Below are 20,889 nucleotides of genomic sequence, written 5' to 3' on the forward strand. Positions count from 1 at the left end.
CTCACCTTGAATCTATGATTCATTGCCTCCCTCTGTTCCATTCCACCTGTCCAATGCCCCTCAAGACTTGGGGCAATACTGCTTCATTGACACTTCACTGCTGAGTCTTTATATCCACACTTTAGCCACCACCAGCCCGCATCTTCAGAAGACACCAGACACCAGCTCTGTCATTTGCATAATTACTTTGTTGTCTTTCTACACTTGTATTAATTAGACAGAAAGATGAGGCTTGGCATTCACAGCACTGTGAGTAGTGGCTTTTTTATCTATCAGCTGTTCCAAAATCACAATTAAATGATTAGCTCTATGGTTACTCAAGACGTATTTGCACAGTTTTGAGGCAAAATGAAAAATAATTTTAAAACTATATAATTCTGAGCAGATACAATCATAGAATCATTTCAGCTGGAAAAGACCAAGAATGGCTTTCCTTAGGCTTATGTGGTTAACACTCAAAACAATTAAAAAAGAAACCCAACCTAAAAAACCTGAATATTTTTGTAGCCTCCTTTAAAAAACAAAAATCAAAGACAATTTCCATTGAGAAAATGTTTAAAATTCTCATTATTTCAAACATGCTAAGGGTTGGATCTTTAAATCCAGCAGCTAGGAATAAACAAGGCAGCTTCCCAGCATTTCTAATGCCACACACGAATTGATGTGATGAGAATATTAATGAGATTTTTTTAAACAACAAAAGCTTGAGGCCAGTTATTTTCCCCAAGTTCTATTTTTACCCAACTATAAAGCCGTAAACCCCCAAATGGAATAACAGAAGTTGTAACAGCAATGAAACAGGTAACTCTGCTTCCAGACTTTGCCTAAACCATACCTGTTCCAAAGTCACAGATTCACAGACAAATGGAATCGTTTGGGTTGGAAGGGACCTTAAAGATCATCTAGTTCCAACCCCGTCATGGGCTGGGACACCTTCCACTAGACCAGCTTGTTCAAGGCCTCATCCAATCTGGCCTTGAACACCTCAAGGGAAGGGTTGCCTTCCTGGGCAACGTGTTCCAGTGTCTCACCACCCTCACTATCAAGAGTTTCTTCCTAATCTCCAGTCTAAATCTAACCTCTTCCAGCTCAAAGTTACTGCCCCTCATCCCATTACTACAAGCCCATGTAAAAAGTCCCTTCCTGGCTTTCTTGTAGCGCCCCTCAGGTACTGGAAGGCTGCTCTAAGGTGTTCCCTGAACCTTCTTTTCTCCAGGCTGAACAGCCTCAACTCTATCAGCCTGTTCCCAGACAGAAGGTTCTTCAGCCCTCTGATCATCCTGACCCTCTCTTGACCCACTTCAGCAGCAGCATGTCCCTCTTATGCTGGGGGCACCAAAACTGGATGCTGTGCTCCAGGTGGGGGTCTCAGCAGAGCAGAGCAGAAGGGCAGAATCCCCTCCCTGTCATGCTGTTCACACTGCTTCAGATGCAGCCCAGCACACAGCTGCTTTTTGGGCTGCCAGTGACCATTGATGGCTCATGGTGAGTTTTTCATCAGCTGACACCCCCAAGTACTCCTCCAGACTGCTATCAAGCCACTCCCTGCCCAGCCTGGATTTGTGCTTGGGACTGCCCTGACCCAGGTGCAGACCTTGCACTTGGCCTTGAGGTTGGCATGGGCCCACCTCTCAAGCCTGTCCAAGTCTCTCATAAACCAAACTGGTTTATACTTTTTTTTTTTCAGAGCAACAATCACCTCAATCACTCTGCAATGAACCCCGGGGCACAGAAAATGGATTAACTCATCTTTGTGATGCTTTCTAAAGCACAGGACCTTTAAATAATACAACATTCACTGACAGAGGAGAGCAAATTACCGTACCAAACATCCTCTGCGTCTTCGTCACACTCCGCCCCAAACTGGCAAATGTCACAGGTCGATGTCTCTTTTTGACTGGTTTCACCTGAGCCTTCATTGACTGTTTGATAGAAAGGAGAAGAATACACATTAGTATGGACAGCCAAGCACTCTTCTCTCCAGAAAAATCCATTCATTGTCTCGGCTTCATGCGCCACTCACAGAGGCATTGCTTGACCAACTGACAGCATTCTGCATGAGGCCAACAGGGAGATTTCTGTGTTGGTCTGTGGTAAATTCCCTGCCTTCTAGAATTAAAAGATAAAATGGGTATAGACCTTTGGTCTTCCTTGTCCACTTTAACAATGACCCCTTCAAGCTGCAGCCTGGGAACACTGTGTTATCACCAAGCCTCACTGCTTTGTTCACTTGGAAAACAAGCACAAAATCAAAGTGGAGGGGGTTGGAAGGAACCTCAGGAGATCATCCAGTCCAGCCCTTCTGCTGAAGCAGGTTCACCTAGATCAGGCTGCACAGGATCCTCCCAGAGAAGGCGATTCCACAACCTCTCTGGACAGCCTGCTCCAGGGCTCCACCACCCTCACACCAAAGAATTTCCTTTTTAGATTCAAGTGAAACCTCCTGGGCTCCAGTTTGTATCCACTGTCTGTTGCCCTGTCACTGACCACCATTGAAAACAGCCCAGCACCATCCTCATGACCTCCACCTTTTAGATGTTGATCAGCATGGTAAGATCCCCTCTCAAGTCCTCCCTAGGCTAAGCAGATCCAAGTCTCAGCCTCCCTTCCTCACAGAGATGCTCCAGGCTCCTCAGTATCTTCATGGCTTTCTGTTGGACTCTCTTCAGTAGTTTCCTATCTCTCTAGAAGTGGGGAGTCCAGAACTGGATGCACTACTCCAGATGTACCCAGACTAGGGCAGAGTAGAGGGGGCAAAGAACCTCCCTCACCTTGCTAGTTAGACTCTTGTTAATGCAGCCCTTAATGGCAGAATGTTAGCATCACATGCTGCCTTGTGTCCTTCACCAGTGAAGGCCCTTGGATGGACCTTTGGGTGGGGTGTTTTCCTGGAAAATATTTGGAATTAGCTGCTGTGAGGTGCAATCTTGCCTGTTCCAAAGGCAAAACATTTTTCTCTTCAGAGGTACAGCCATGAGCCCCAAGGACTAGTTATCTCCAGCAGGAAGGATTTAGTGTTGTCCAGAGGAGGGGACAATCTCCAGCATAGGTTACATTTGAAATCCAGGAACCTCAACACCAGTGCCTGCAGCTGTGTGAGGTTTGCACCTGGCTCTCAAATAAAAAACATGAAGGGACTGAGGGAAAAGTAAAAATACAGGTGTAAGAGGACTGTGAACAAAAACTGTCTTTTGAGCAGGACCTGTTGTAACAGGACAAGGGGTGAGGGTTTGAAACTAAAAGAGGGAGATTTAGTCTAGACAGAAGGAAGAAATTTTTACAGTGAGGGTGGTGAGACCCTGGCCCAGGTTGCCCAGAAAGGTTGTAGAAGCCACATCCCTGGAGACATTCCAGATCAGGTTGTTTGTGGCTCTGAGCCACCTGCTCTAGTTGCAGATGTCCCTGTTGACTGGGGGTGGTGGGGTGGGGGTGTTGGACTGGGTGATCTTTAAAGGTCCCTTCTAACCATTCTATGACCTGTGAGCGGAAGCCTTCTCAGGCCAGCCAGGCACTCCTCACCTCTCAGGAATACGACAATTGCTCTAGTTCGGAAGGGTGAGAAGCTCCTTTGTGGAAAAGAGCTGTAATTTATTTGTTATTCTGCAAATCACTTCCCTTACATTTCCTGTTAATTAAAAACATATGCCTTTTTTTTTTCCCCTCCCTGTAATGTTTCTATTTATAACTGCCCACTTAAGTGTGCTCTGACCAAGGACTTCATATGGCTCCACATCATAAGCTGACTAAAACAGCTTCTTCAGTCATTAAAGGAAGGCATTTGAAAGCTTGAGCACGCTGAAGAGAAGCAACTGAGCATCCAGACTCAACCACAAAGCAGTTCCTTATTTCTACTGGAAAATAATAGTTAATGCCTTCATCTTTCCCTGAAGCAGCTCTGCTCCAGCATTGCTCCAGCAATCAGCGTGCGTGTTGTCATTAAATGTCCAAGCATGCAGCAGCCTGGATTCACAAAGACAGCTGTTTACTCCCCCCTCTCTCTCTTTCTGTTGTCAGTAACCAGAGATAATATTATTCTTCACACATCCTTAAGGTACCTTTTCTCTCCCTCCACAAACAAACACACTGGGCCCCGCACCAGGCCCCAGACTGACACACACAGGGGCTTGTTTTCCCCATGCTGTGCTCTGATAAATCTGGACATTGAGATTTGGTCAGGCTGGAGAGCTGGGCAAAGGGGAACCTCATAAAGTTCAACAAGGACAGGTCCTACATCTAGGGAGCAGACATCAGTACAGAGTAGGGGTCACCCTGCTGGAAAGCAGGCCCTTGAAGAAAGACCTTGGAGACCTAGTGGACAGCAAGTGCTCCATGGGACAGCAATGTGCCCCTGTGGTCAAGGGGGGCAATGGTATCTTGGGGTGTATTAGTAAAAGTGTGTCCAGCAGGTCTAGGGAGCTTCTCCTTCCCCTCTACTCTGCCCTGATGACACCATACCTGGAATACTGTGTCCAGTTTTGGGCTCCCCAGTTCAAGAGAGACAGGGATATGCTTAGAGAGTCCAAAGGAGAGCTATGAGGATGATTAGGGGACTTGAACATCTCTGCTATGAAGAAAGACTGAGAGACCTGGGACTGTTTAGTCTTGAGAAGAGAAGGCTGAGAAGGGATCTGATCAATGTCTATAAATATCTGAGGGGTGGGTGTCAGGACAAAGGTGCCAGGCTCTTTTCAGTGGTGCCCAGTGACAGGACAAGGGGCAATATGCACAAACTGGAACACAGGAGGTTCCACCTGAAGAAGAAACAAAATTCTTTGCTGTGAGAGTGCTGGAGCCTTGGAGCAGGCTGCCCAGAGAGGTTGCAGAGTCTCCTTCTCTGGAGACTTTAAAAATTGGCCTGGATGCATTCCTGTGCAGCCTGCCCTAGGTGACCCTGATTTGGCAGTGGGGGCAGGACTCAATGGTCTCTGGAGATTCCTTCCAGCCCCTAACATTCTGTGATTCTGTGATCTTAGGAAGAGTTATTATCCCACTATTTCCTGCTGTTTTTCAGCTCAAGGACTAGTAGATGCTCATTGTCTAAGGGGACTCTCTTTTCTCTTTTTTCCCCTGTTGCTGCACTTGCTGATTTGCAGTTACATTCGTGTCTCAGCTGAAAAAAAAATGGTTATCAAGAATAACCTAGTCTATAGAGTCCTCTTTCAATTACACAGAGAGGGTGTTTCTCTTTTTTCTCATGCACATTACATAGTTCTCATGTTAGCAATGGCATTTAGGTTTAATACCAAGACCCGGTAGGAATGAAGCAGGGCTCCAGGGATGCTAACGGCTGAAGCCCACACCTTGCTCACACAACTGAGAAATGTTAAGGTGCAAGTTCCTGTTTGTATTAGCACAATTAGCAACTTCCAGAGGTCAAGGAAATGTGCTAGCATAGGTCAGAAGGTCACTAAGATTATCTGAAAGTCACCTCAGAGACCCTCTCGATCTCCTAAGTAATGTAAATTGTTTAGCTGGGAAAGCACTGCACACAATTTACAGAGTCAATGGACTGTGGAAACCACAACAGCTCCTGTTTTAATCATTTGGTGCTTTCCCAGTGTTCTCACTACATTCAGATCAGATGGTCAAGATTTCAGGAATATCTCAAGCCCCGTAAGAAAGAAACCATTGTGGAGACATTGTACTTTACTTCCATAACTGAAGAACCAGACTAAAAATGTCATCAGTAGATAGGTTTGACTCCATGCTTATGTCCTGTAACATCAGGAGAAAATTAAAAGGCTCAAACTGTCCCCCTCGACACAGATATCTCTCTCTTTACAATTCAGTGTCAAGTCAAGAGCCTTCTCTGTAGGTGCTACAACCCCAACAAATCAAGCTATGGATTTATCCACACAGGTTCTCAGACTTGTACTCTATTAGGAGTTGATAGCTGGCAGGTTAGCTGGCGTAACAAATGCAAACCAACATCTCTGGATGTTGACCTAACACCACCATGCCCACTAAGCCATGTCCCAACGTGCCATGTTCACATGGTTCTTGAACGCGTCCAGGGATGGTGATTCCACTGCCTCCCTGGGCAGCCTCTTCTTTTATCTGACCACTCTTGCAGCAAAGAAATTTTTCCTAGTGTCCAACCTAAACCTGGTGCTGCTTGAGGCCATTTCCTCTCATTCTGTCACCTGACACTAGGGAGAAAAGACTGACACCTACTTCACTCCAACCTCCTTTCAGAGAGAGAAATGTAGAAAGCAATGAGGTCTCCTCTCAACCTGCTTTTCTGCAGGCTTAACCCCAGCTCTCTCAGCTGCTCCTCACCAGACACAGGTCTCCAGACCCCTCACCAGCTTTGTTGCCCTTCTCTGGACATGCTCCAGCCTCTCAATGTCACAGGTTAAGGGGATGAGCTCAGCATGATGCAAACACCTAACAGGGTTTTGGGGCAGAAAGCCAGCTTGGACTTCAGATAAAATGAGCTCTTATCTTCATGCCAAAGACCATGCCTGGCATTGCTTTGATGCCAGTCAGACACAACTTACAGTCATTTCCAGCTCTTACATTTATACTCTGACTTGCAGGTTGTATTTTTCCACCTTAAAGTCACAGCTGGGGGATTATCTGAAGGTGTAAAGATCTCAGTTTCTATGTATATTTGTTCTGATAGGGATGTCTAAGCTTTAGGGCTGTGCAGAACAAGCTTGTGAATAAAATAAATACCAGAAGCTATCAAATTGGATATTGTTTTTTTTAACTGATCATCTCGGAAGGGCTAATATATGGATTTTCATCCCTGGGGAATACTGAGCTTATGTCAAACAGGGAAAAAACCCAAACTTCTGAAATAGCTTACTCATGTGCAGGGCTGAACTCACCCCCACCTGGTGATGAAGGCTCCAATTCTGCCCTGGATACAGTTTATTTTGTGCAAGAAAACTGCCTGAGAAGAGTGCTGCCACTCTGTACTTCCACCTTTATTTGTCCTTTCCTCTCCAACCCAACACTAGCAAGTCTGCTGCTAAACCATGTTCCTCAGCACCATGTCTGCAGGTGTTTAAAATACCAACAGGGATGATGATTCAACCACTTTCCCGAGAAGCCAGTTCCAGGGCTTGACAGCCCTTTTCCCAACAACTGGAGCATCCCTCCAAGAGCGGCTGAGAGACCTGGGGCTCTTTAACATGGAGAACAGCAGCTTGATAGGGAATCTGATCAGCACAGATCAGTATCCAGAGAGTAGAGAACACAAGGATGGGGCTGGGCTCTTTTCAGTTTTGCCCAGTGATAGAACAAGGGATAAGAGGTATAAACTAGAACAGAGGAGGTTTCACTTGAGCTTAATGAGAAACCTCTTTGGTGTGAAGGTGCCTGAACCCTGGAGCAGGCTGCCCAGAGAAGTTGTGGAGTCTCCTTCCCTGGAGAGATCCCAAATATCTCTGTATATGTTCCTGTGCAATCTGATCTAGGTGCGGGTGGAGCAGATGATCTCCAGAGGTTCCTTCCAACCCCCACCATGCTGGGATTCTGTGATTCTCTAACTGGACTTCCGCAGGTGCGCCCAGCTCTGAAGTTAGTACATGACCTCCTTGGGGACTTGTTTGTACAGGAGGGACTGGATTCAATCCTTACTCAAAGTTTATTTATTCCAAATAATCACCATGTGCTTGTTTCTGTCTCGTGCACATCCCTGCTGTTCCCACAGTGTCTGATATAAAATTAAACGCCATTAGTTGAGGACAGTTTCTCCCAGAAAATATCTCTGAAGGCATTTCCAGAGGAATGGTTCATTGAATAAAACCCTATTGTATGCTTCCTGAATGCTGACACCAAACAGCTGTGATCATTGCACACGTCTGTGGTCCCCCTCCAAAGTCTAATGTTTTCCTGGGGCCTGTGGGATGCCAACACCACAGACTGATGGAGGTGTACAATGACCAGCATCAACAGTATTTGCAAGCTTGAGGAAGGGGAGGATCGCTTAATTCTGCCAAGAGCTTACCCTCATAAACAGCTTTGAGTAAAAAAAGCCCAGTCGCACATGGGGACTATTCATCTCTGCCTTGCATTAATTTAATTTTAAACAGAAATCACTTCCTTGCAGGAGGATTTTCAAGGAATAGACACAGCCTGTTGTATAAACATGTCTGACATGCTGCCAAAGCTTTTGTGGCAGCAGCCCCTGCTCTCCTGTAGCTCAATACACCCAAAAGCTGCGAACAAAACAACCAAGTGGATGTGCCCACAGCTGGATGGATGCAATGCGATGGGTCACCAACCAAGGATGGTATTAAAGGGGTTGGAAGGAGATGACTGTAGTCTTAATTGAAAGGACCAGAAGATTTTTTCAAGTTCATGGAGAAATAGAAATAGATGCTGTGCCATTCCTCTCTCAGGTTGGTTTGCCTGGCCGCATGGATTACTAAACCCTGGTGCTGTTATCAAGGAAAATGGGAAGCTGCAGGGCAGGGAAGAACCTGAGATGGAGTGCTGTGTCCAGCTCTGGAGTGCTCAACACAGGAAGAACAAGGACCTGCTGGGTCCAGAGGAAGGCCATGAAGATGATCAGATGTCTGGAGCATCTTCCCTATGGGGACAGGCTGAGAGATTTGGGGAGAAGAGAAGGCTCCAGCGAGAACTTAGAGCAGCCTTCCAGTACATGAAAGAGGCTACAAGAAAACTGGGGAGGGACTTTTTACAGTGACTTGTAGTGATAGGATGAGGAACAATGGTTTGAAACTGGAACAGGGCAGATTTTGGCTTAGGATTTAGAAGGAAGTTCTTTACTGTGAGGGTGTTAAGACACTGGAGTAGGGTGTCCAGAGATGTGGCTGAGGACCCATCCCTTGAAGATATTTGTGGTCAGGCTTTTTAGGGCCCTGAGCAACCTATCTATTTGGAGGTGTACCTGCTCACTGCAGGGGGGGGCTGGGCAAGATGACCTTTGAGGATCCCTTCCAACCCAATGGTTTCTATGACAACATTTTTCTTATTGCCATAAAAATGGCCATCAAAAGGGAAAATAATCAAGCATGAACTGCCTGCCAGCCCTACGTACCAGATGTGGGGGGATTACGCCAGGCTTGAAACCCCCTTCCTCCCTTCTGCAGTCTCTCCCTGCAGACCACCAAAGACCTCCAGCCTCTTCAGGCTATGCTGAACAGCAGGAACTGGTTCAAATCCTTCCTCTTCCTCTTGTACACCTGGGCAGAAGCTGCATCCCACACTGCCTGAGACAGGAGCTGCCAGGTATGCCAGGCTTGAAGCACCAAAGACACGATGCCGAAGCAACCTGAAGGACGGGCCACATGAACTCCACACATGCCGTAGCCTTACGCTTACAGCAAGCTTTATCAAGCAAATACTGCATCAGACACAGGTTCAGTTAGAGGAATATGAGTCAGCAGCGGTCTCCTCTGCAGATGAAGGTGCTGCAGTTAGTTGTAAACCACAGAAATTGCCTGTCTGTGCTTTCCCTGACCTCTGTCAAGAATTACTGTCCCACCTGAGGTTCTAGGCAGAGAGAAACCTGGATCACTAAATTCAGATAAACTCAGTGAAAAAAGGTAAGGAAGGATCCAACCTGTGATTTCACAAAGCCTAAAGTAAGGGTCTCAGATGGGTGATGTGACTTCCCAGGGCTTTCCACGCTGAAATGGTGCTTTATCCAGCTTCCTACCTGGTGGGAAGATTAACAGAAGAGCTGATGTGAATCCTTACAGCTCCTCGTCTTTCAAGAAGTGGAATGAAAGGGACAAAGATAAAACCTAAAAAAGCTGTCTGGCTTTTACTTGGTGACTACTTCACTTTTAAGGTCTTTTTCACTTTGCTATTGATTTAAGTCTGTGTATCCTTTTGAATATTAGTATGGCTAGCAAGATAGCAACATCATACATAAAAATGTTCTTTATTCCAGAACGGATGAAACTCCCAGTGGTAAAAGAAGATTTAGGTATCTCTGAAGATTTCTTATCGCCATGCAACATAACTCTCTAATGGTTCAGTGCCTTGGAGGGTCATCTGAGATCACTTAGCACATAAATCAAATAGATGGCAGGCTATAAGAGAGGAAGCCTATAGCAATTTCATGTCTTTGCTCGCAGACATCAAATTTATCTTTTAGGCAGACTATAGAGGAGATAATATGCCACTCCATTTAAGCCACTGAAGAAACCCAAAAATCTGGGTATTAACCAATTTTAGGAAGCTGCTCTTAGTCTTGCCTGCACTACAATTATCCTGGGAAATGACTGCATTTAAATCCTAAAATGGGGACTGCAGACACCGGACCTGGTTCTGATTTACACCAAGGCTTCTGTAAATCACTTTGGCGATGGAAGGGAGTGTGGGAGCCAGTGGAAGTCCAATTTCCTTTATGTCCCATTTACATATCAGGTGGTGCAAAGTAGCTCTACTGTAAGAATGACTCGTCTCTACCTTTCACTGAATATAACCAGAGGAGAAGTTTTCTTCTCCCACTCTGCTTTTCATCCATGTTGCATTCCTTCTGTTTATTTCTGCAGTGCAAATACAGGTTACTCACAATTAAGTGCTCTGGCAGGGAGGTTAGACTGGATGATGTTTTGAGGTGCCTTCAAACTCCCAGTGTTCTGTGATTCTAAGTGGAGACGGAACTGCCCTGGAGCTCAGAAGCTGAGAAGATACGGGCCAAGCTCATGCTCACTCTCAGAATAAGGCAGCTCCATCAGGTGCCACAATGGGTAGTCAAAGCCCATGATCATCCAGGCTGCACTCTCATGGTTGGGTGCTCTGCATCTAACTCTTCCTCTGCCACCTCAGTGGTCAGCCTGTATGCAAAGGGTCATCCCCAAGCCCCCTTCATGGCTCTTGCCTCAGAAGAATTTAATGTCTCCCCAGTAGCATTTCCTGATCTGCAATTGTCATCACTGAGCGGATCCTTTAAACTTGTACAACCAGAGCTCAATCCCTGCCTTTGCTCCTTTCTCGGCAAGTAAGGATATCCATCTAAGAAAAAAAAAAGTAGTCTTCTGAGGAGCAACTGAGGGACCTGGGGTTGTTCAGCCTGGAGAACAAGAGGCTGAAGGGAGATCTCATTGCTCTCTACAACTCCCTGAAAGAAGGCTGGAGCCAGGCATTCGTTGGTCTCTTCTCTCAGCTAACAAGTGATAGGTTAAGAGGAAATGGCCTCAATTTGCACCAGAGGAGGCTGAGGTTGGACACAAGGAACAATTTCTTCCCTGAAAAGGTTGTCAAGCCCTGGAACAGGCTGCCCAGGGCAGTGGTGGAGTCCCCATCCCTGGAGGGTTTTAAAAGCTGTGTAGATGTGGTGCTGTGGTTTAGTAGTGACCTGGCAGTGCTGGGTTAATGGTTAGACTTGATAATCTTAAAGGTCTCTTCCAACCAATATGATTATCTGACTATGATTCTATTCTCCAACACCAAAACACACTACATCATTTAATTGCAAGAAAATGGTTAGCAATAAGATGACCTTTAGGGACAAATGGGAAACAAGTCAGTTGAAACATGTTCTTCCTTTTCATTCCCATCATTAGTGGGCAGGCTGAGGCCTTGCCTGAGTAGCACCATTATTGGCTTCTTGTTCTCCTTGGTTTATGGTTTGTGCAGTGGAATTGTCATGTCCATGACAAATAATGGCAGCACTGCTGACAGCCTAAGCAAAGGGCAAGGGAGTTCATGAGCAGCACAGCCACTCCTGGAAGGGTAGCAAAGATTTAGGAGAAGAAGCCTTCACGGGCCAGCTCTGTGGATAAACTGGGGATCTGCTTTTGTGCTGTCACCTAAAATTTAGGTGACTGTGCAGGGTAAAACCTCCCAGACCTCCGCTAACAGGACAAACAAGTTTGTGACACTTGAAACTCAGCCTTTTATAGGAGCAGAAGAGAAACATGGATCTGAATCCATTCACACTGGGATGATGTTGCCCTTCTGAGTATGATTGCACGGATGTGTTTATGGTATAGGAGGAACCATATGGCAGGAAAGATTTAAACATTTAATCTCACTTAGCTTCAATACACTGCATACACAGAGAATTGGAAGCCCAGCAGGAAAATGCCAGATTTCATTCTCACTTAGTCATGATTAACCTTTATGAGATTGCTCAGAGTTTTGTCACCTGCAAAGTCATTCAGGACAGGCAGGCTGTGCAAGTCCTGACTCTCTGCTTTGGTCAAGGTGATGCAGCTGCTGAGGTCCAGCTCTCTGAGGGCTGTGCTGCCCTAGAAAGGCAGTGAGTGCATCCTGCTCCGTATCTTCCCCTGAGTATGGAAATGGATTGACCTGCAGGACAGCACCTCCACAAAGACCTTGAAGTTCTAGTGGACAAGATCACTATGAGCCAGCAATGTATTCTTATGGCCAAGAAGGCAAATGGTATTCTGGAGTGCATTCAGAAGAGTGTGGCCAGCAGGTTGAGGGAGGTTCTCCTCTCCCTCTGTTGTGCCCTGGTGAGGCCACATTTGGAGTATTCTGTCCAGTACTGGGCTCCCCAGTTCAAGAGGGACAGAGAACTACTGGAGAGCATGCAACAGAAGGCCACAAAGATGCTGAGGGGACTGAAGCATCTATCTGACAAGGACAGGCTGAAAGACCTGGGCCTATTTAGCCCAGAGAAGACTGAGGGGATCTTCTCAATGCTGATCCATAGATACATGGCAGGGATAAAAGGATGAGACCTGAGTGGTGCCCAGTGACAGGACCAGGAGCAACAGGTGCAGACTAGAACACAGAAGGATTCACCTGAACATAAGGAAAAACTTCCTTGCTGTGAGAGCGCCGGTGCCCTGTAGCAGGCTGCACAGAGAGGTTGTGGAATTTCCTTCTCTGGAAACTTTCACAACCCACATGGATGTGTTCCTGTGTGTCCTGCCGTAGGCATGCCTGTTTTAGCAGGGGGGTTGGACTAAGTGATCTCCAGGGGTCCCGTCCGACCCCCACCATTCTTTAATTCAGTGAAAGTGTGTAGTCTTTGAATCATTTTGGTTGGAAGAGACCTTTAAGGGATTATAGGGAGTGAACGACCCGAAGGGACTCTCCTCCTGCAACTGCACTTTGCATTGCTCAGATGGGTCCAGTTTGGAGCAGCCTGAACACCAGCAGACAGATGCAAAGCAAATAGCTGATAGGTCTCACACTTTCCAAATACGCTCTTTCTCATTAATATTTATTCCCACACACAAGCACTGTAGCTATATCCACTGATTGCATTACCATTGCAGAAGTGTAATTAACAAATTAAAAGGGAGGACTGTGATTCGGTTTAATTTGGGGAAAATCTTTAAAACTTCAAATGAATAAATAAATAAATAAATAAATAAATAGTCTGAAGTTTGAGGATCATTCTCCTCTGATATTCATTTTAACAGCTTGGAGATGTTCTAAAAGAGATGCTTTCACCAAAATGAACCTGTCCTGAGAGTGCTGCAGTGGGGGCGTAACCAGGTACTGAAATAAATAAAAAGCAAACAAATGGAAGCAATCCAAACAGATGCTAAAGCAGACAGAATCATAGAGTGGTTTGGGTTGGACCTCCAAAGGTCATCTAGTCCAACCTCCCTGAAGTCAGCAGGGACATTCTCCATTAGATCAGGTTGCTGACAGCCTTGTTGAACCTGACCTTGAATATCTCCAGGGATGGGGTCTGAATAACCTCCCTGGGCAACCTTTTGCAGTGTTCCACCACCCTCATGGTGCAGGACTTATTCCTGACATCCAAACTAAATCTCCTCTTCTCTAATTTCAAATTGTTGCCCCTCATTCTACCACTGCAGGCACAAACAGTCCGTCTGCAGCCTTCTTGTAGGCCCCCTTCAGACACCAGAGAACACATGAAGGTGCCTCAGCATGTAAAGAGGAAGGGGATCAATGCCAGTTGGAAGCTGCTCAGGTTGATTTGAGCCTGTTAGCTTACAAAATCATAGGAAATCCCCACAGAACACACATGCCATTGAGCCAGGTGAGAGCCAATGCAACAAACATTTGTTGAAGAGAACAAGGTAGAAAATCTTTCCTGCTTACTGTCCTTCCAGATGCTTGTGTGATAAAATAAAGCATCTCCACTAAGTAAATCAACCTTTGCAAGAGCAGCCAAAGTTTGAGTGCTTTTCTCTCCCAAAGCCAGCTGAGCATACCTGCAAGAACAGCTGCAAAATGCAACCTGCTTCCCCTCCCATCCCCTCCAAAAAAACACCTTCCAGGTGATCCAACATTCTGAGAAACCATAATCATTAAGGATTGATCACACTAATACAATTTTCTGGATGGCTTATTAACCTACTAAGACATGTTTTTCTCTACTTCCCTTCATTAGCGACAGCAATAATTAGGTAAGGACAGAGTAGCAGAATTGATCATACGCTAGTGCCGAAGGGGACAGAGAATGTATCATGGACATTTAGCACAATGTTCTCCAGACCTGAGATGCATTAATTATGTTTGGTAACACAGCTATTTTCTGCTTCTGATAGAAGGAATCCATTAATGTAGCTATTGTACAATAGAAGGTTATTTTTCTTCAATTCCAGCATGGAATTTTTTTTCTCTGAGAAGTTCATCATACAAAACGAGACAAGCAAACACCTCTGTCTCAAGCACCTACCGATACCACAACGCCTTCCTGATTTCAGTCTTGACCACAGGTCTGCTCATGAAAGCAGTGCTTTGAAATCAGAGTGGCCACAAAGCTCTGGCTGGGAAGTGGAGAAGGGAGTTACACTGGGACACCTTCCTCAATTCTCTGGGTCCGCTTCAGACACGCTTTCAGCTGATGGCCACCCAGGGTGCCAGAACAAAGGATCTGGAGCTTCCAAATATTTACAGAGGTGACTGAATAGCAGCTGCACTCCAATAAAGTCAGAGAAACACAGAATCACAGAATTGTTTCAGTTGGAAAAGCCCCCTGAGATCATCGAGTCCGCTCGTCAACCTATCAGCACCATGCCCATCAAATCGTGTCCCAAAGTGCACACACATTTTTTGAACAGTGACAGTGACTCCACCACCTCCACAGGCAGCCTGCTCCAATGCCTAGCTGCAGTTAAATCCATGTTAAGGTCCCTCTTGTCTGTCTGTAACATCAATAGCAAAAGCACTGTCAGCAAGCAGGCTGGGGGATGAAGGAGCAGCCATACAAAGCCTTGGTGCTTGCATGCTACCCCTCACCTTCCCGACCAGCCACCCTAGTGCCATGGCCCTCCTCTCTCTGTTGGACACTGTCCAGTAGTTCCCCATCTCTTTTGAACTGGGGAGCCCAGCACTGGACTCAGTCCTCCAGATGTGGCCTTACCAGCACAGAGTAGGAGGAGAACCTCCCTTGACCTGCTGGCCACACTCTTCTGAATGCACTTCAGGATCCCACTGGCCCTGTTGCCACAAGTGAACATTGCTGGCTTATGATGAACCTATTGTCCACCAGCACTCCCAGGTCCTTCCCCACGGAGCTGCTTTCCAGCAGGACACCGCCTCACCTTCCCTGGTGAATTACTTTTCCCGCAGCACCCTGCAGGTATGAGAGCCACAAAGCTCACCGGATGATTAATTCTTTCCTGGCTTTCCCTGCGCTCTCACCCAATGGGAGCAGCAGGCAGCTCTCTGTAGATAAAAAGCATTACAGGGAGCTGACATTACAAACTTGGCACTCCAGTGGCACACTGCACAAACAAGGGATGGGAGGATCTGCCAAAGCCAGAGCCAGAGATAATGTGAAAAGCATAAACCCAACATATTGACCTTATTTAAGCCTACAGAGCAGAACACTGGGCTATTCCAGGCAGAACTGCTGAAAACACTCAGCATTCCACATGCACACACACGTTTGCTTTAAATCCATAACTCACTTGCCTCTTGCAATCCCCCCTCTTCAGATGCAAGATCCAAAATAATGATTATATCAGTCATTGCTTAATACATTCAACTGTGGCCCTGATTTTCATGCATGAATGGTCATTTACATATCATTACCCATCATGCCATCCACTCAGGATTCTTCTTGCTAAATAGAGTCATACATTTTGAGTTGTCATCTGAAACCAAAAACTCTTCAAAAGGGGAGGTTTCGTTTCTTGTTATCTCTGCTCTTAGTGGCTAATAGATCAGAATATGAAAATGGAGACTTCTCAGTCTGTGTGACAACTGACACTGTGAGAAGATCTTTAAGAGGCGATGCCATCCAGAGGGACCCAGACAGGCTGCAAAGGTGGGCAGAGGAGAATCTCAAGAGGTTCAATAAAGCAAAGGGTAAGGTCCTGCACCTAGGTCAGGGACAATCCTTGATATCAGTACAGGCTGGGGAATGATGAGATTGAGAGCAGCCCTGCAGAATAGGATTTGGGGGTGCTGGTGAATGAGAAGCTGGACATGAGCCAGCAAAGGGCACTTGTAACCCAGAAGGCAAATGGCAGCCTGGGCTGCATCAAAAGCAACATGGCCAGCAGATGGCAAGAGGTGATTCTGCCCTTCTGCTCCGCTCTGGTGAGACCTCACCTGGAGTACTGTGCCCAGCTCTGGAGCCCTCAACACAAGAGAGACATGGACCTGATGGGTCCAGAGGAGGGCCACAAAAATGATCAGAGGGCTGGAATGCCTCTTCTTCAGTGACAGGCTGTGGGAGCTGAGGTTATTCAGCCTGCATAACAGAAGACTCCAGGGAGACCTAATAGCAGCCTTCCAGTACCTGAAGGGGGCTACAAGAAGGCTGCAGAAGGACTGTTTACAAAGGCCTGCAGTGAAAGGATGAGGGGAAATGGTTTGAAATCAGAGAAGAGCAGATTTAGATTGGATGATAGGAAGAAATTCTGCACCATAAGGGTGGTGGAACACTGCAACAAGTTGCCCAGAGAGGTAGTTCAGGCCCCATACTGAGAGACAGCCAAGGTCAGGCTTGACAAGGCTATCAGCAGCCTGATGTAGTGGAGGATGACCCTGCTGACTGCAGGGCAGGTAGAATATATGAGCTCTGGAGGTTCCTTTCAATCCAAACCATTCAATGATTCTAAAGACGCAATCAGCACAGGATTTTTCCCAGTTTTGGTAATGCAGATAAACAGAAAAAGCTGAAGTAAAGTAAGGAGAAGCAGAACCAACAAGGACTTATTTTAGGATGACAGAAGAACGTGCTGTAGCATGTGGTGTAACGCCTTCTATTTTCCTAATGGAAGTCCTTGCTGTGGGGACAAAGATGGTGCCACCTTAGGAAGACCACCATGGACACAGGATGCAGTTAGAAGATTTCCATGAATTAATTTTCAATTAATATCACCCATGGCCACAATAAAGGAAAGAATTTTTTTGTTCCCTTTCTCTTGCTACTCTTAAAAGTAATTTTCTGCTATGTTTAATTAGGAAATTTCTCTGCAGAAGGGATTGTGATAGAAGATTAATTCTCCATTTCCTCACCCACTGTGTCAGTAGACTCAAGTGGACACTCTAAGCCCCAGTTAAATATGCTGAGGATGATCAAGCACAGAGCTCCTCTCGAGAGGTCACATCTGCAGCCTGTACAGCTCATTTCAAAACAATAGAAACAAGTTAGCAAACAGCATCTCTCCATGGTGCAGCACCGCAGAAGAACCATTACAAGTGCTTCATGGGTTGAGGGTTCACCATGCTGGCTGAGAGGCTTTGCTATCACAGCTAATGATACTGAAAGCTGCCAAGGGAGAAAGAGCATTTTCACAGCCGCTGAGGTTCTGGGACTTTTACTCCTCCTCACCATATGATTGTATCTCCTCACCAATAATGACTCTAGTATTCACATTCCTACAGTTATACATCATAGAATGGCATGGTGTTGTCCATGTGAGTTTTGCGTCTCTCCAGAGGAGGAGACTCCACAGCCTCTCTAGGCAGCCTGTTCCAGGGCTCTGGCACCTTCACAGTGAAAGTTTTCCCTTATGTTCACATGGAGCATAAAGGAAAACACTGGACATCACTGAGCAGAACCTGGCTCCATCCTCTTGACTCTGCCCTTCACATCTTTATAAACATGAACGACTTCCAACTCTCAGGCTCCTCTTCTCCAAGCTAAAGAGGCCCAGCTGCCTCAGCCTTTCATTACAAGGGAAATGTTCCACTGCCTTCAGCATCTTTCTGGCTCTATGCTGGACTCTTCCAAGCAGTTCCCTGAGGTTCTTCTTGAAATGAGTGGCCCAGAACTGGACACAATATTCCAGATGTGGCCTTGCCAGGGCAGAGTAGAGCAAGAGGAGAACCTCTCTCGAAGTATTCTCTACACCCTCTCTGATGCATCTCAGGATGCCATTGGCCTTCTTGGCCACATGGGCACATTGCTGGCTCATGGTCATCCTGTTGTCCATGGCAGGGGTTGGAAGGGACTTCTGGAGATCATGCAGTCCAAACCCCTTTTAAAGCAGGGCCACCCACAGCACATTGCCCAGGAATGCATCCAGGTGGGTTGGAATCTCTCCACAGAAGAAGACTCCACAACCTCTCTGTGCAGCCTGTCCAGGGCTCTAGCACTGTGAAAATAAAGAAGTTTCTCCTTCTGTTTAAGTGGAACCTCCTGCAATCTAGTTTGCACCCATTGCCCTTTTTCCAATCACCAGCCACCCCAAGAGCCCAGCCTTACCTTTTTTGTCAAGTATGAAACAGCAATTAAACAAGAAATTATAAACTGTGCACAGGTGGGTTACATAGTAAAGGGGGTTTTGTTGTTTGGTTAGGTTTGGGGTATTTTTTTTTTTAAGTGAATAGATAAAGGACACAAATTGTCTTTGTTTTTAATTAGGAATGGAGGCAATGAGCTGTTTACACTCAGGGCATAAAATCCTCTGAATAGTGCATTGCTGCCAGTGTTGAGTAAATATTGGGTTAATGCTTTTGAAACCTGAAATCCAAGCAAGGGCAAGAGCAATTATTCAGGGGAATCTGAGGCTTACAAGATAGTGGAACACATGAGATGCTACCCTTTGACAGAGAGGGTAAGCAATTTTCCCAACAGTTTTATTAATGGAGTGGCTGAACATCAAAATGGAAAAAATAGGAACAATGTAGAGGAGGAAAGGCAGACATGCAGCCTAGGAGAGACTGAGAGCCATGCTAATTGATTAGCTAGGACCAGATTGGTTTAATACAATAGAAGTTGTCAGTACAGACCTCCTGGGGACAGGAAAGGTCAGAACAGGACAACTGGCAGGAAAAATGTGGAACACCAAAGAAACATAATTTCCAGTTCTATTGTGGGCTTAAAACCACAAATTGACATTGGAGTGCTGCACCCAGTTCTGATGCCCCCAGCGTAAGAGGTATGGGGAGCTGCTGGAGCGGGTCAAGAGGAGTGCCATAAAGATGATCAGGGGGCTGGAGCACCTCCAAAACAGGGACAGGTTTAGAGAGTTAGGGCTGTTCAGCCTAGAGGAAAGAAGGCTCTGGGGACACCTTAGAGCAGCCTTCCAGTACCCGAAGCTGGGGAAAGCTGGAGAGGGACTTTTTACAAGGGCTTGTAATGATAGGATAAAGGACAATGGCTTTGAGCTGGAAGAAGGAAGATTTAGACTGGAGATTAGGAAGAATTTCTTGACAGTGAAGGCGATGAGACACTGGAACAGGTTACCCAGGGAGGTTGTGGTTCAGGGCCAGGTTGGATGAGGCCTTTAGCAACCTCTTCTGGTGGAAGGTGTCCCTGCACATGGTGGGGAAGATTGGAACCAGATGACCTTCAAGATCCCTTCCAACACAAACCATTCTATGAACCCAAGAGTTTTGGCTAGGCCTGTTTATTCCCCTTTGGATTTGACACGTTTATAAGACCATCTTATCCCACTCTTGATGTGTCTCTGGTTTCTTGTAAGGAAATGCTCCAGCAGAGCATTTAAGAGCAGGCAGCCACCTGCGTGGAGTTGAAGGGAGGGCTGCAAGGCTGACAGGAGTCGGAAAACATGATCCTTTCCATGGCCAGCTCTGGAAAATTTCCAGAAATGGAAAATTTCCATTTTGGAAAAGAGAAGCCTAAAAAGAGACCAAATCTGCTATCAAGAGGAATGGTAAAAAGACTGCTATAAAAAGAAGGATAATCAATTGTTCTCCACATCCACTTTTCCTGAGACAAGAATGAATGGATATAATTTACAGCAAAGGAGATTTAAGGCAGATAGAAGGAATTTTTTAATTTCCACCACCCCATCCCCCCCAACTTCTAAGAATTACCATGTACTGAACAGGTTGTACCTGAATGAAGCTCAGAAGTGGCTTCTGAGGCTGGTCCACGCAGACCTCAGCAAGGGATGGTCTAACTATAGCTGTTCCCATCAGACTTGAGAAGGATGGACGAGACGATCAGTTGAAGCTGCTTCCAGAACTGTCTGTGACTGCATCATGCCTTTTCTCCAGGCTAACCAGGGCCTGGGTTCCATGCTGTGCACAGCTCAGCCTTTACTCATGCATTACAGGTTGAGGACTAAGAGATAAAAAGTCCTCCAGGGGCTAGACAGTGCAGGGGGAGGCACAGGATATCATAATTTCTGTTATTCCATCCCATAATCCTGCAATCCCTACATAAGCAGACTTCACAGCCTGTTCTCGCTCTTTCTCCCTCCTCTCCCGGCACGGGCAGCTGCTGTGACCTCCGTGGGGGAGTGCAGCTCTTCTGCAGCCTTTGTGGCAAGCAGAATTCTTGCTGTGTCACTGGGCCTGCTGAGGCCTAGTCGGGGGCACTGAGGCCTGGTAGCCCTGTCAGGAGGGAGGGGTAATTTGGCCTACTCGGGGCCTAGTGAGGCTGAGTGTGAGGGGGGAAGATTTTGTCCTAGTGAGGCTTTGTAGGCACAGGTGGAGAACTGTGATGAGGCTGATTCTGATTTGTGTATATCACCGAATCACAGAATTTCAGGGGTTGGAAGATATCAAAAGATATCCAGTCCACCCCGCTGCCAGAGCAGGATCACCTACACCATATACCAGATCACACACGAACACATC

At 46.3% G+C, this 20,889-nt stretch overlaps 1 protein-coding gene across 1 annotated transcript in view; it reads right to left on the bottom strand.

Moving 5' to 3' along the window:
- TMEFF2 (transmembrane protein with EGF like and two follistatin like domains 2) overlaps positions 1-20,889 on the bottom strand; it is a 157,100-nt gene that overhangs the window by 63,024 nt on the left and 73,187 nt on the right. The window contains exon 5 of the mRNA XM_054171628.1: positions 1,826-1,922. Within this exon, the coding sequence (XP_054027603.1) occupies positions 1,826-1,922 (97 nt within the window). The remainder of the gene's footprint in view (positions 1-1,825; positions 1,923-20,889) is intronic.

The sequence above is a fragment of the Dryobates pubescens genome, chromosome 2, assembly GCF_014839835.1.
Source record: "Dryobates pubescens isolate bDryPub1 chromosome 2, bDryPub1.pri, whole genome shotgun sequence".
NCBI lineage: Eukaryota > Metazoa > Chordata > Aves > Piciformes > Picidae > Dryobates > Dryobates pubescens.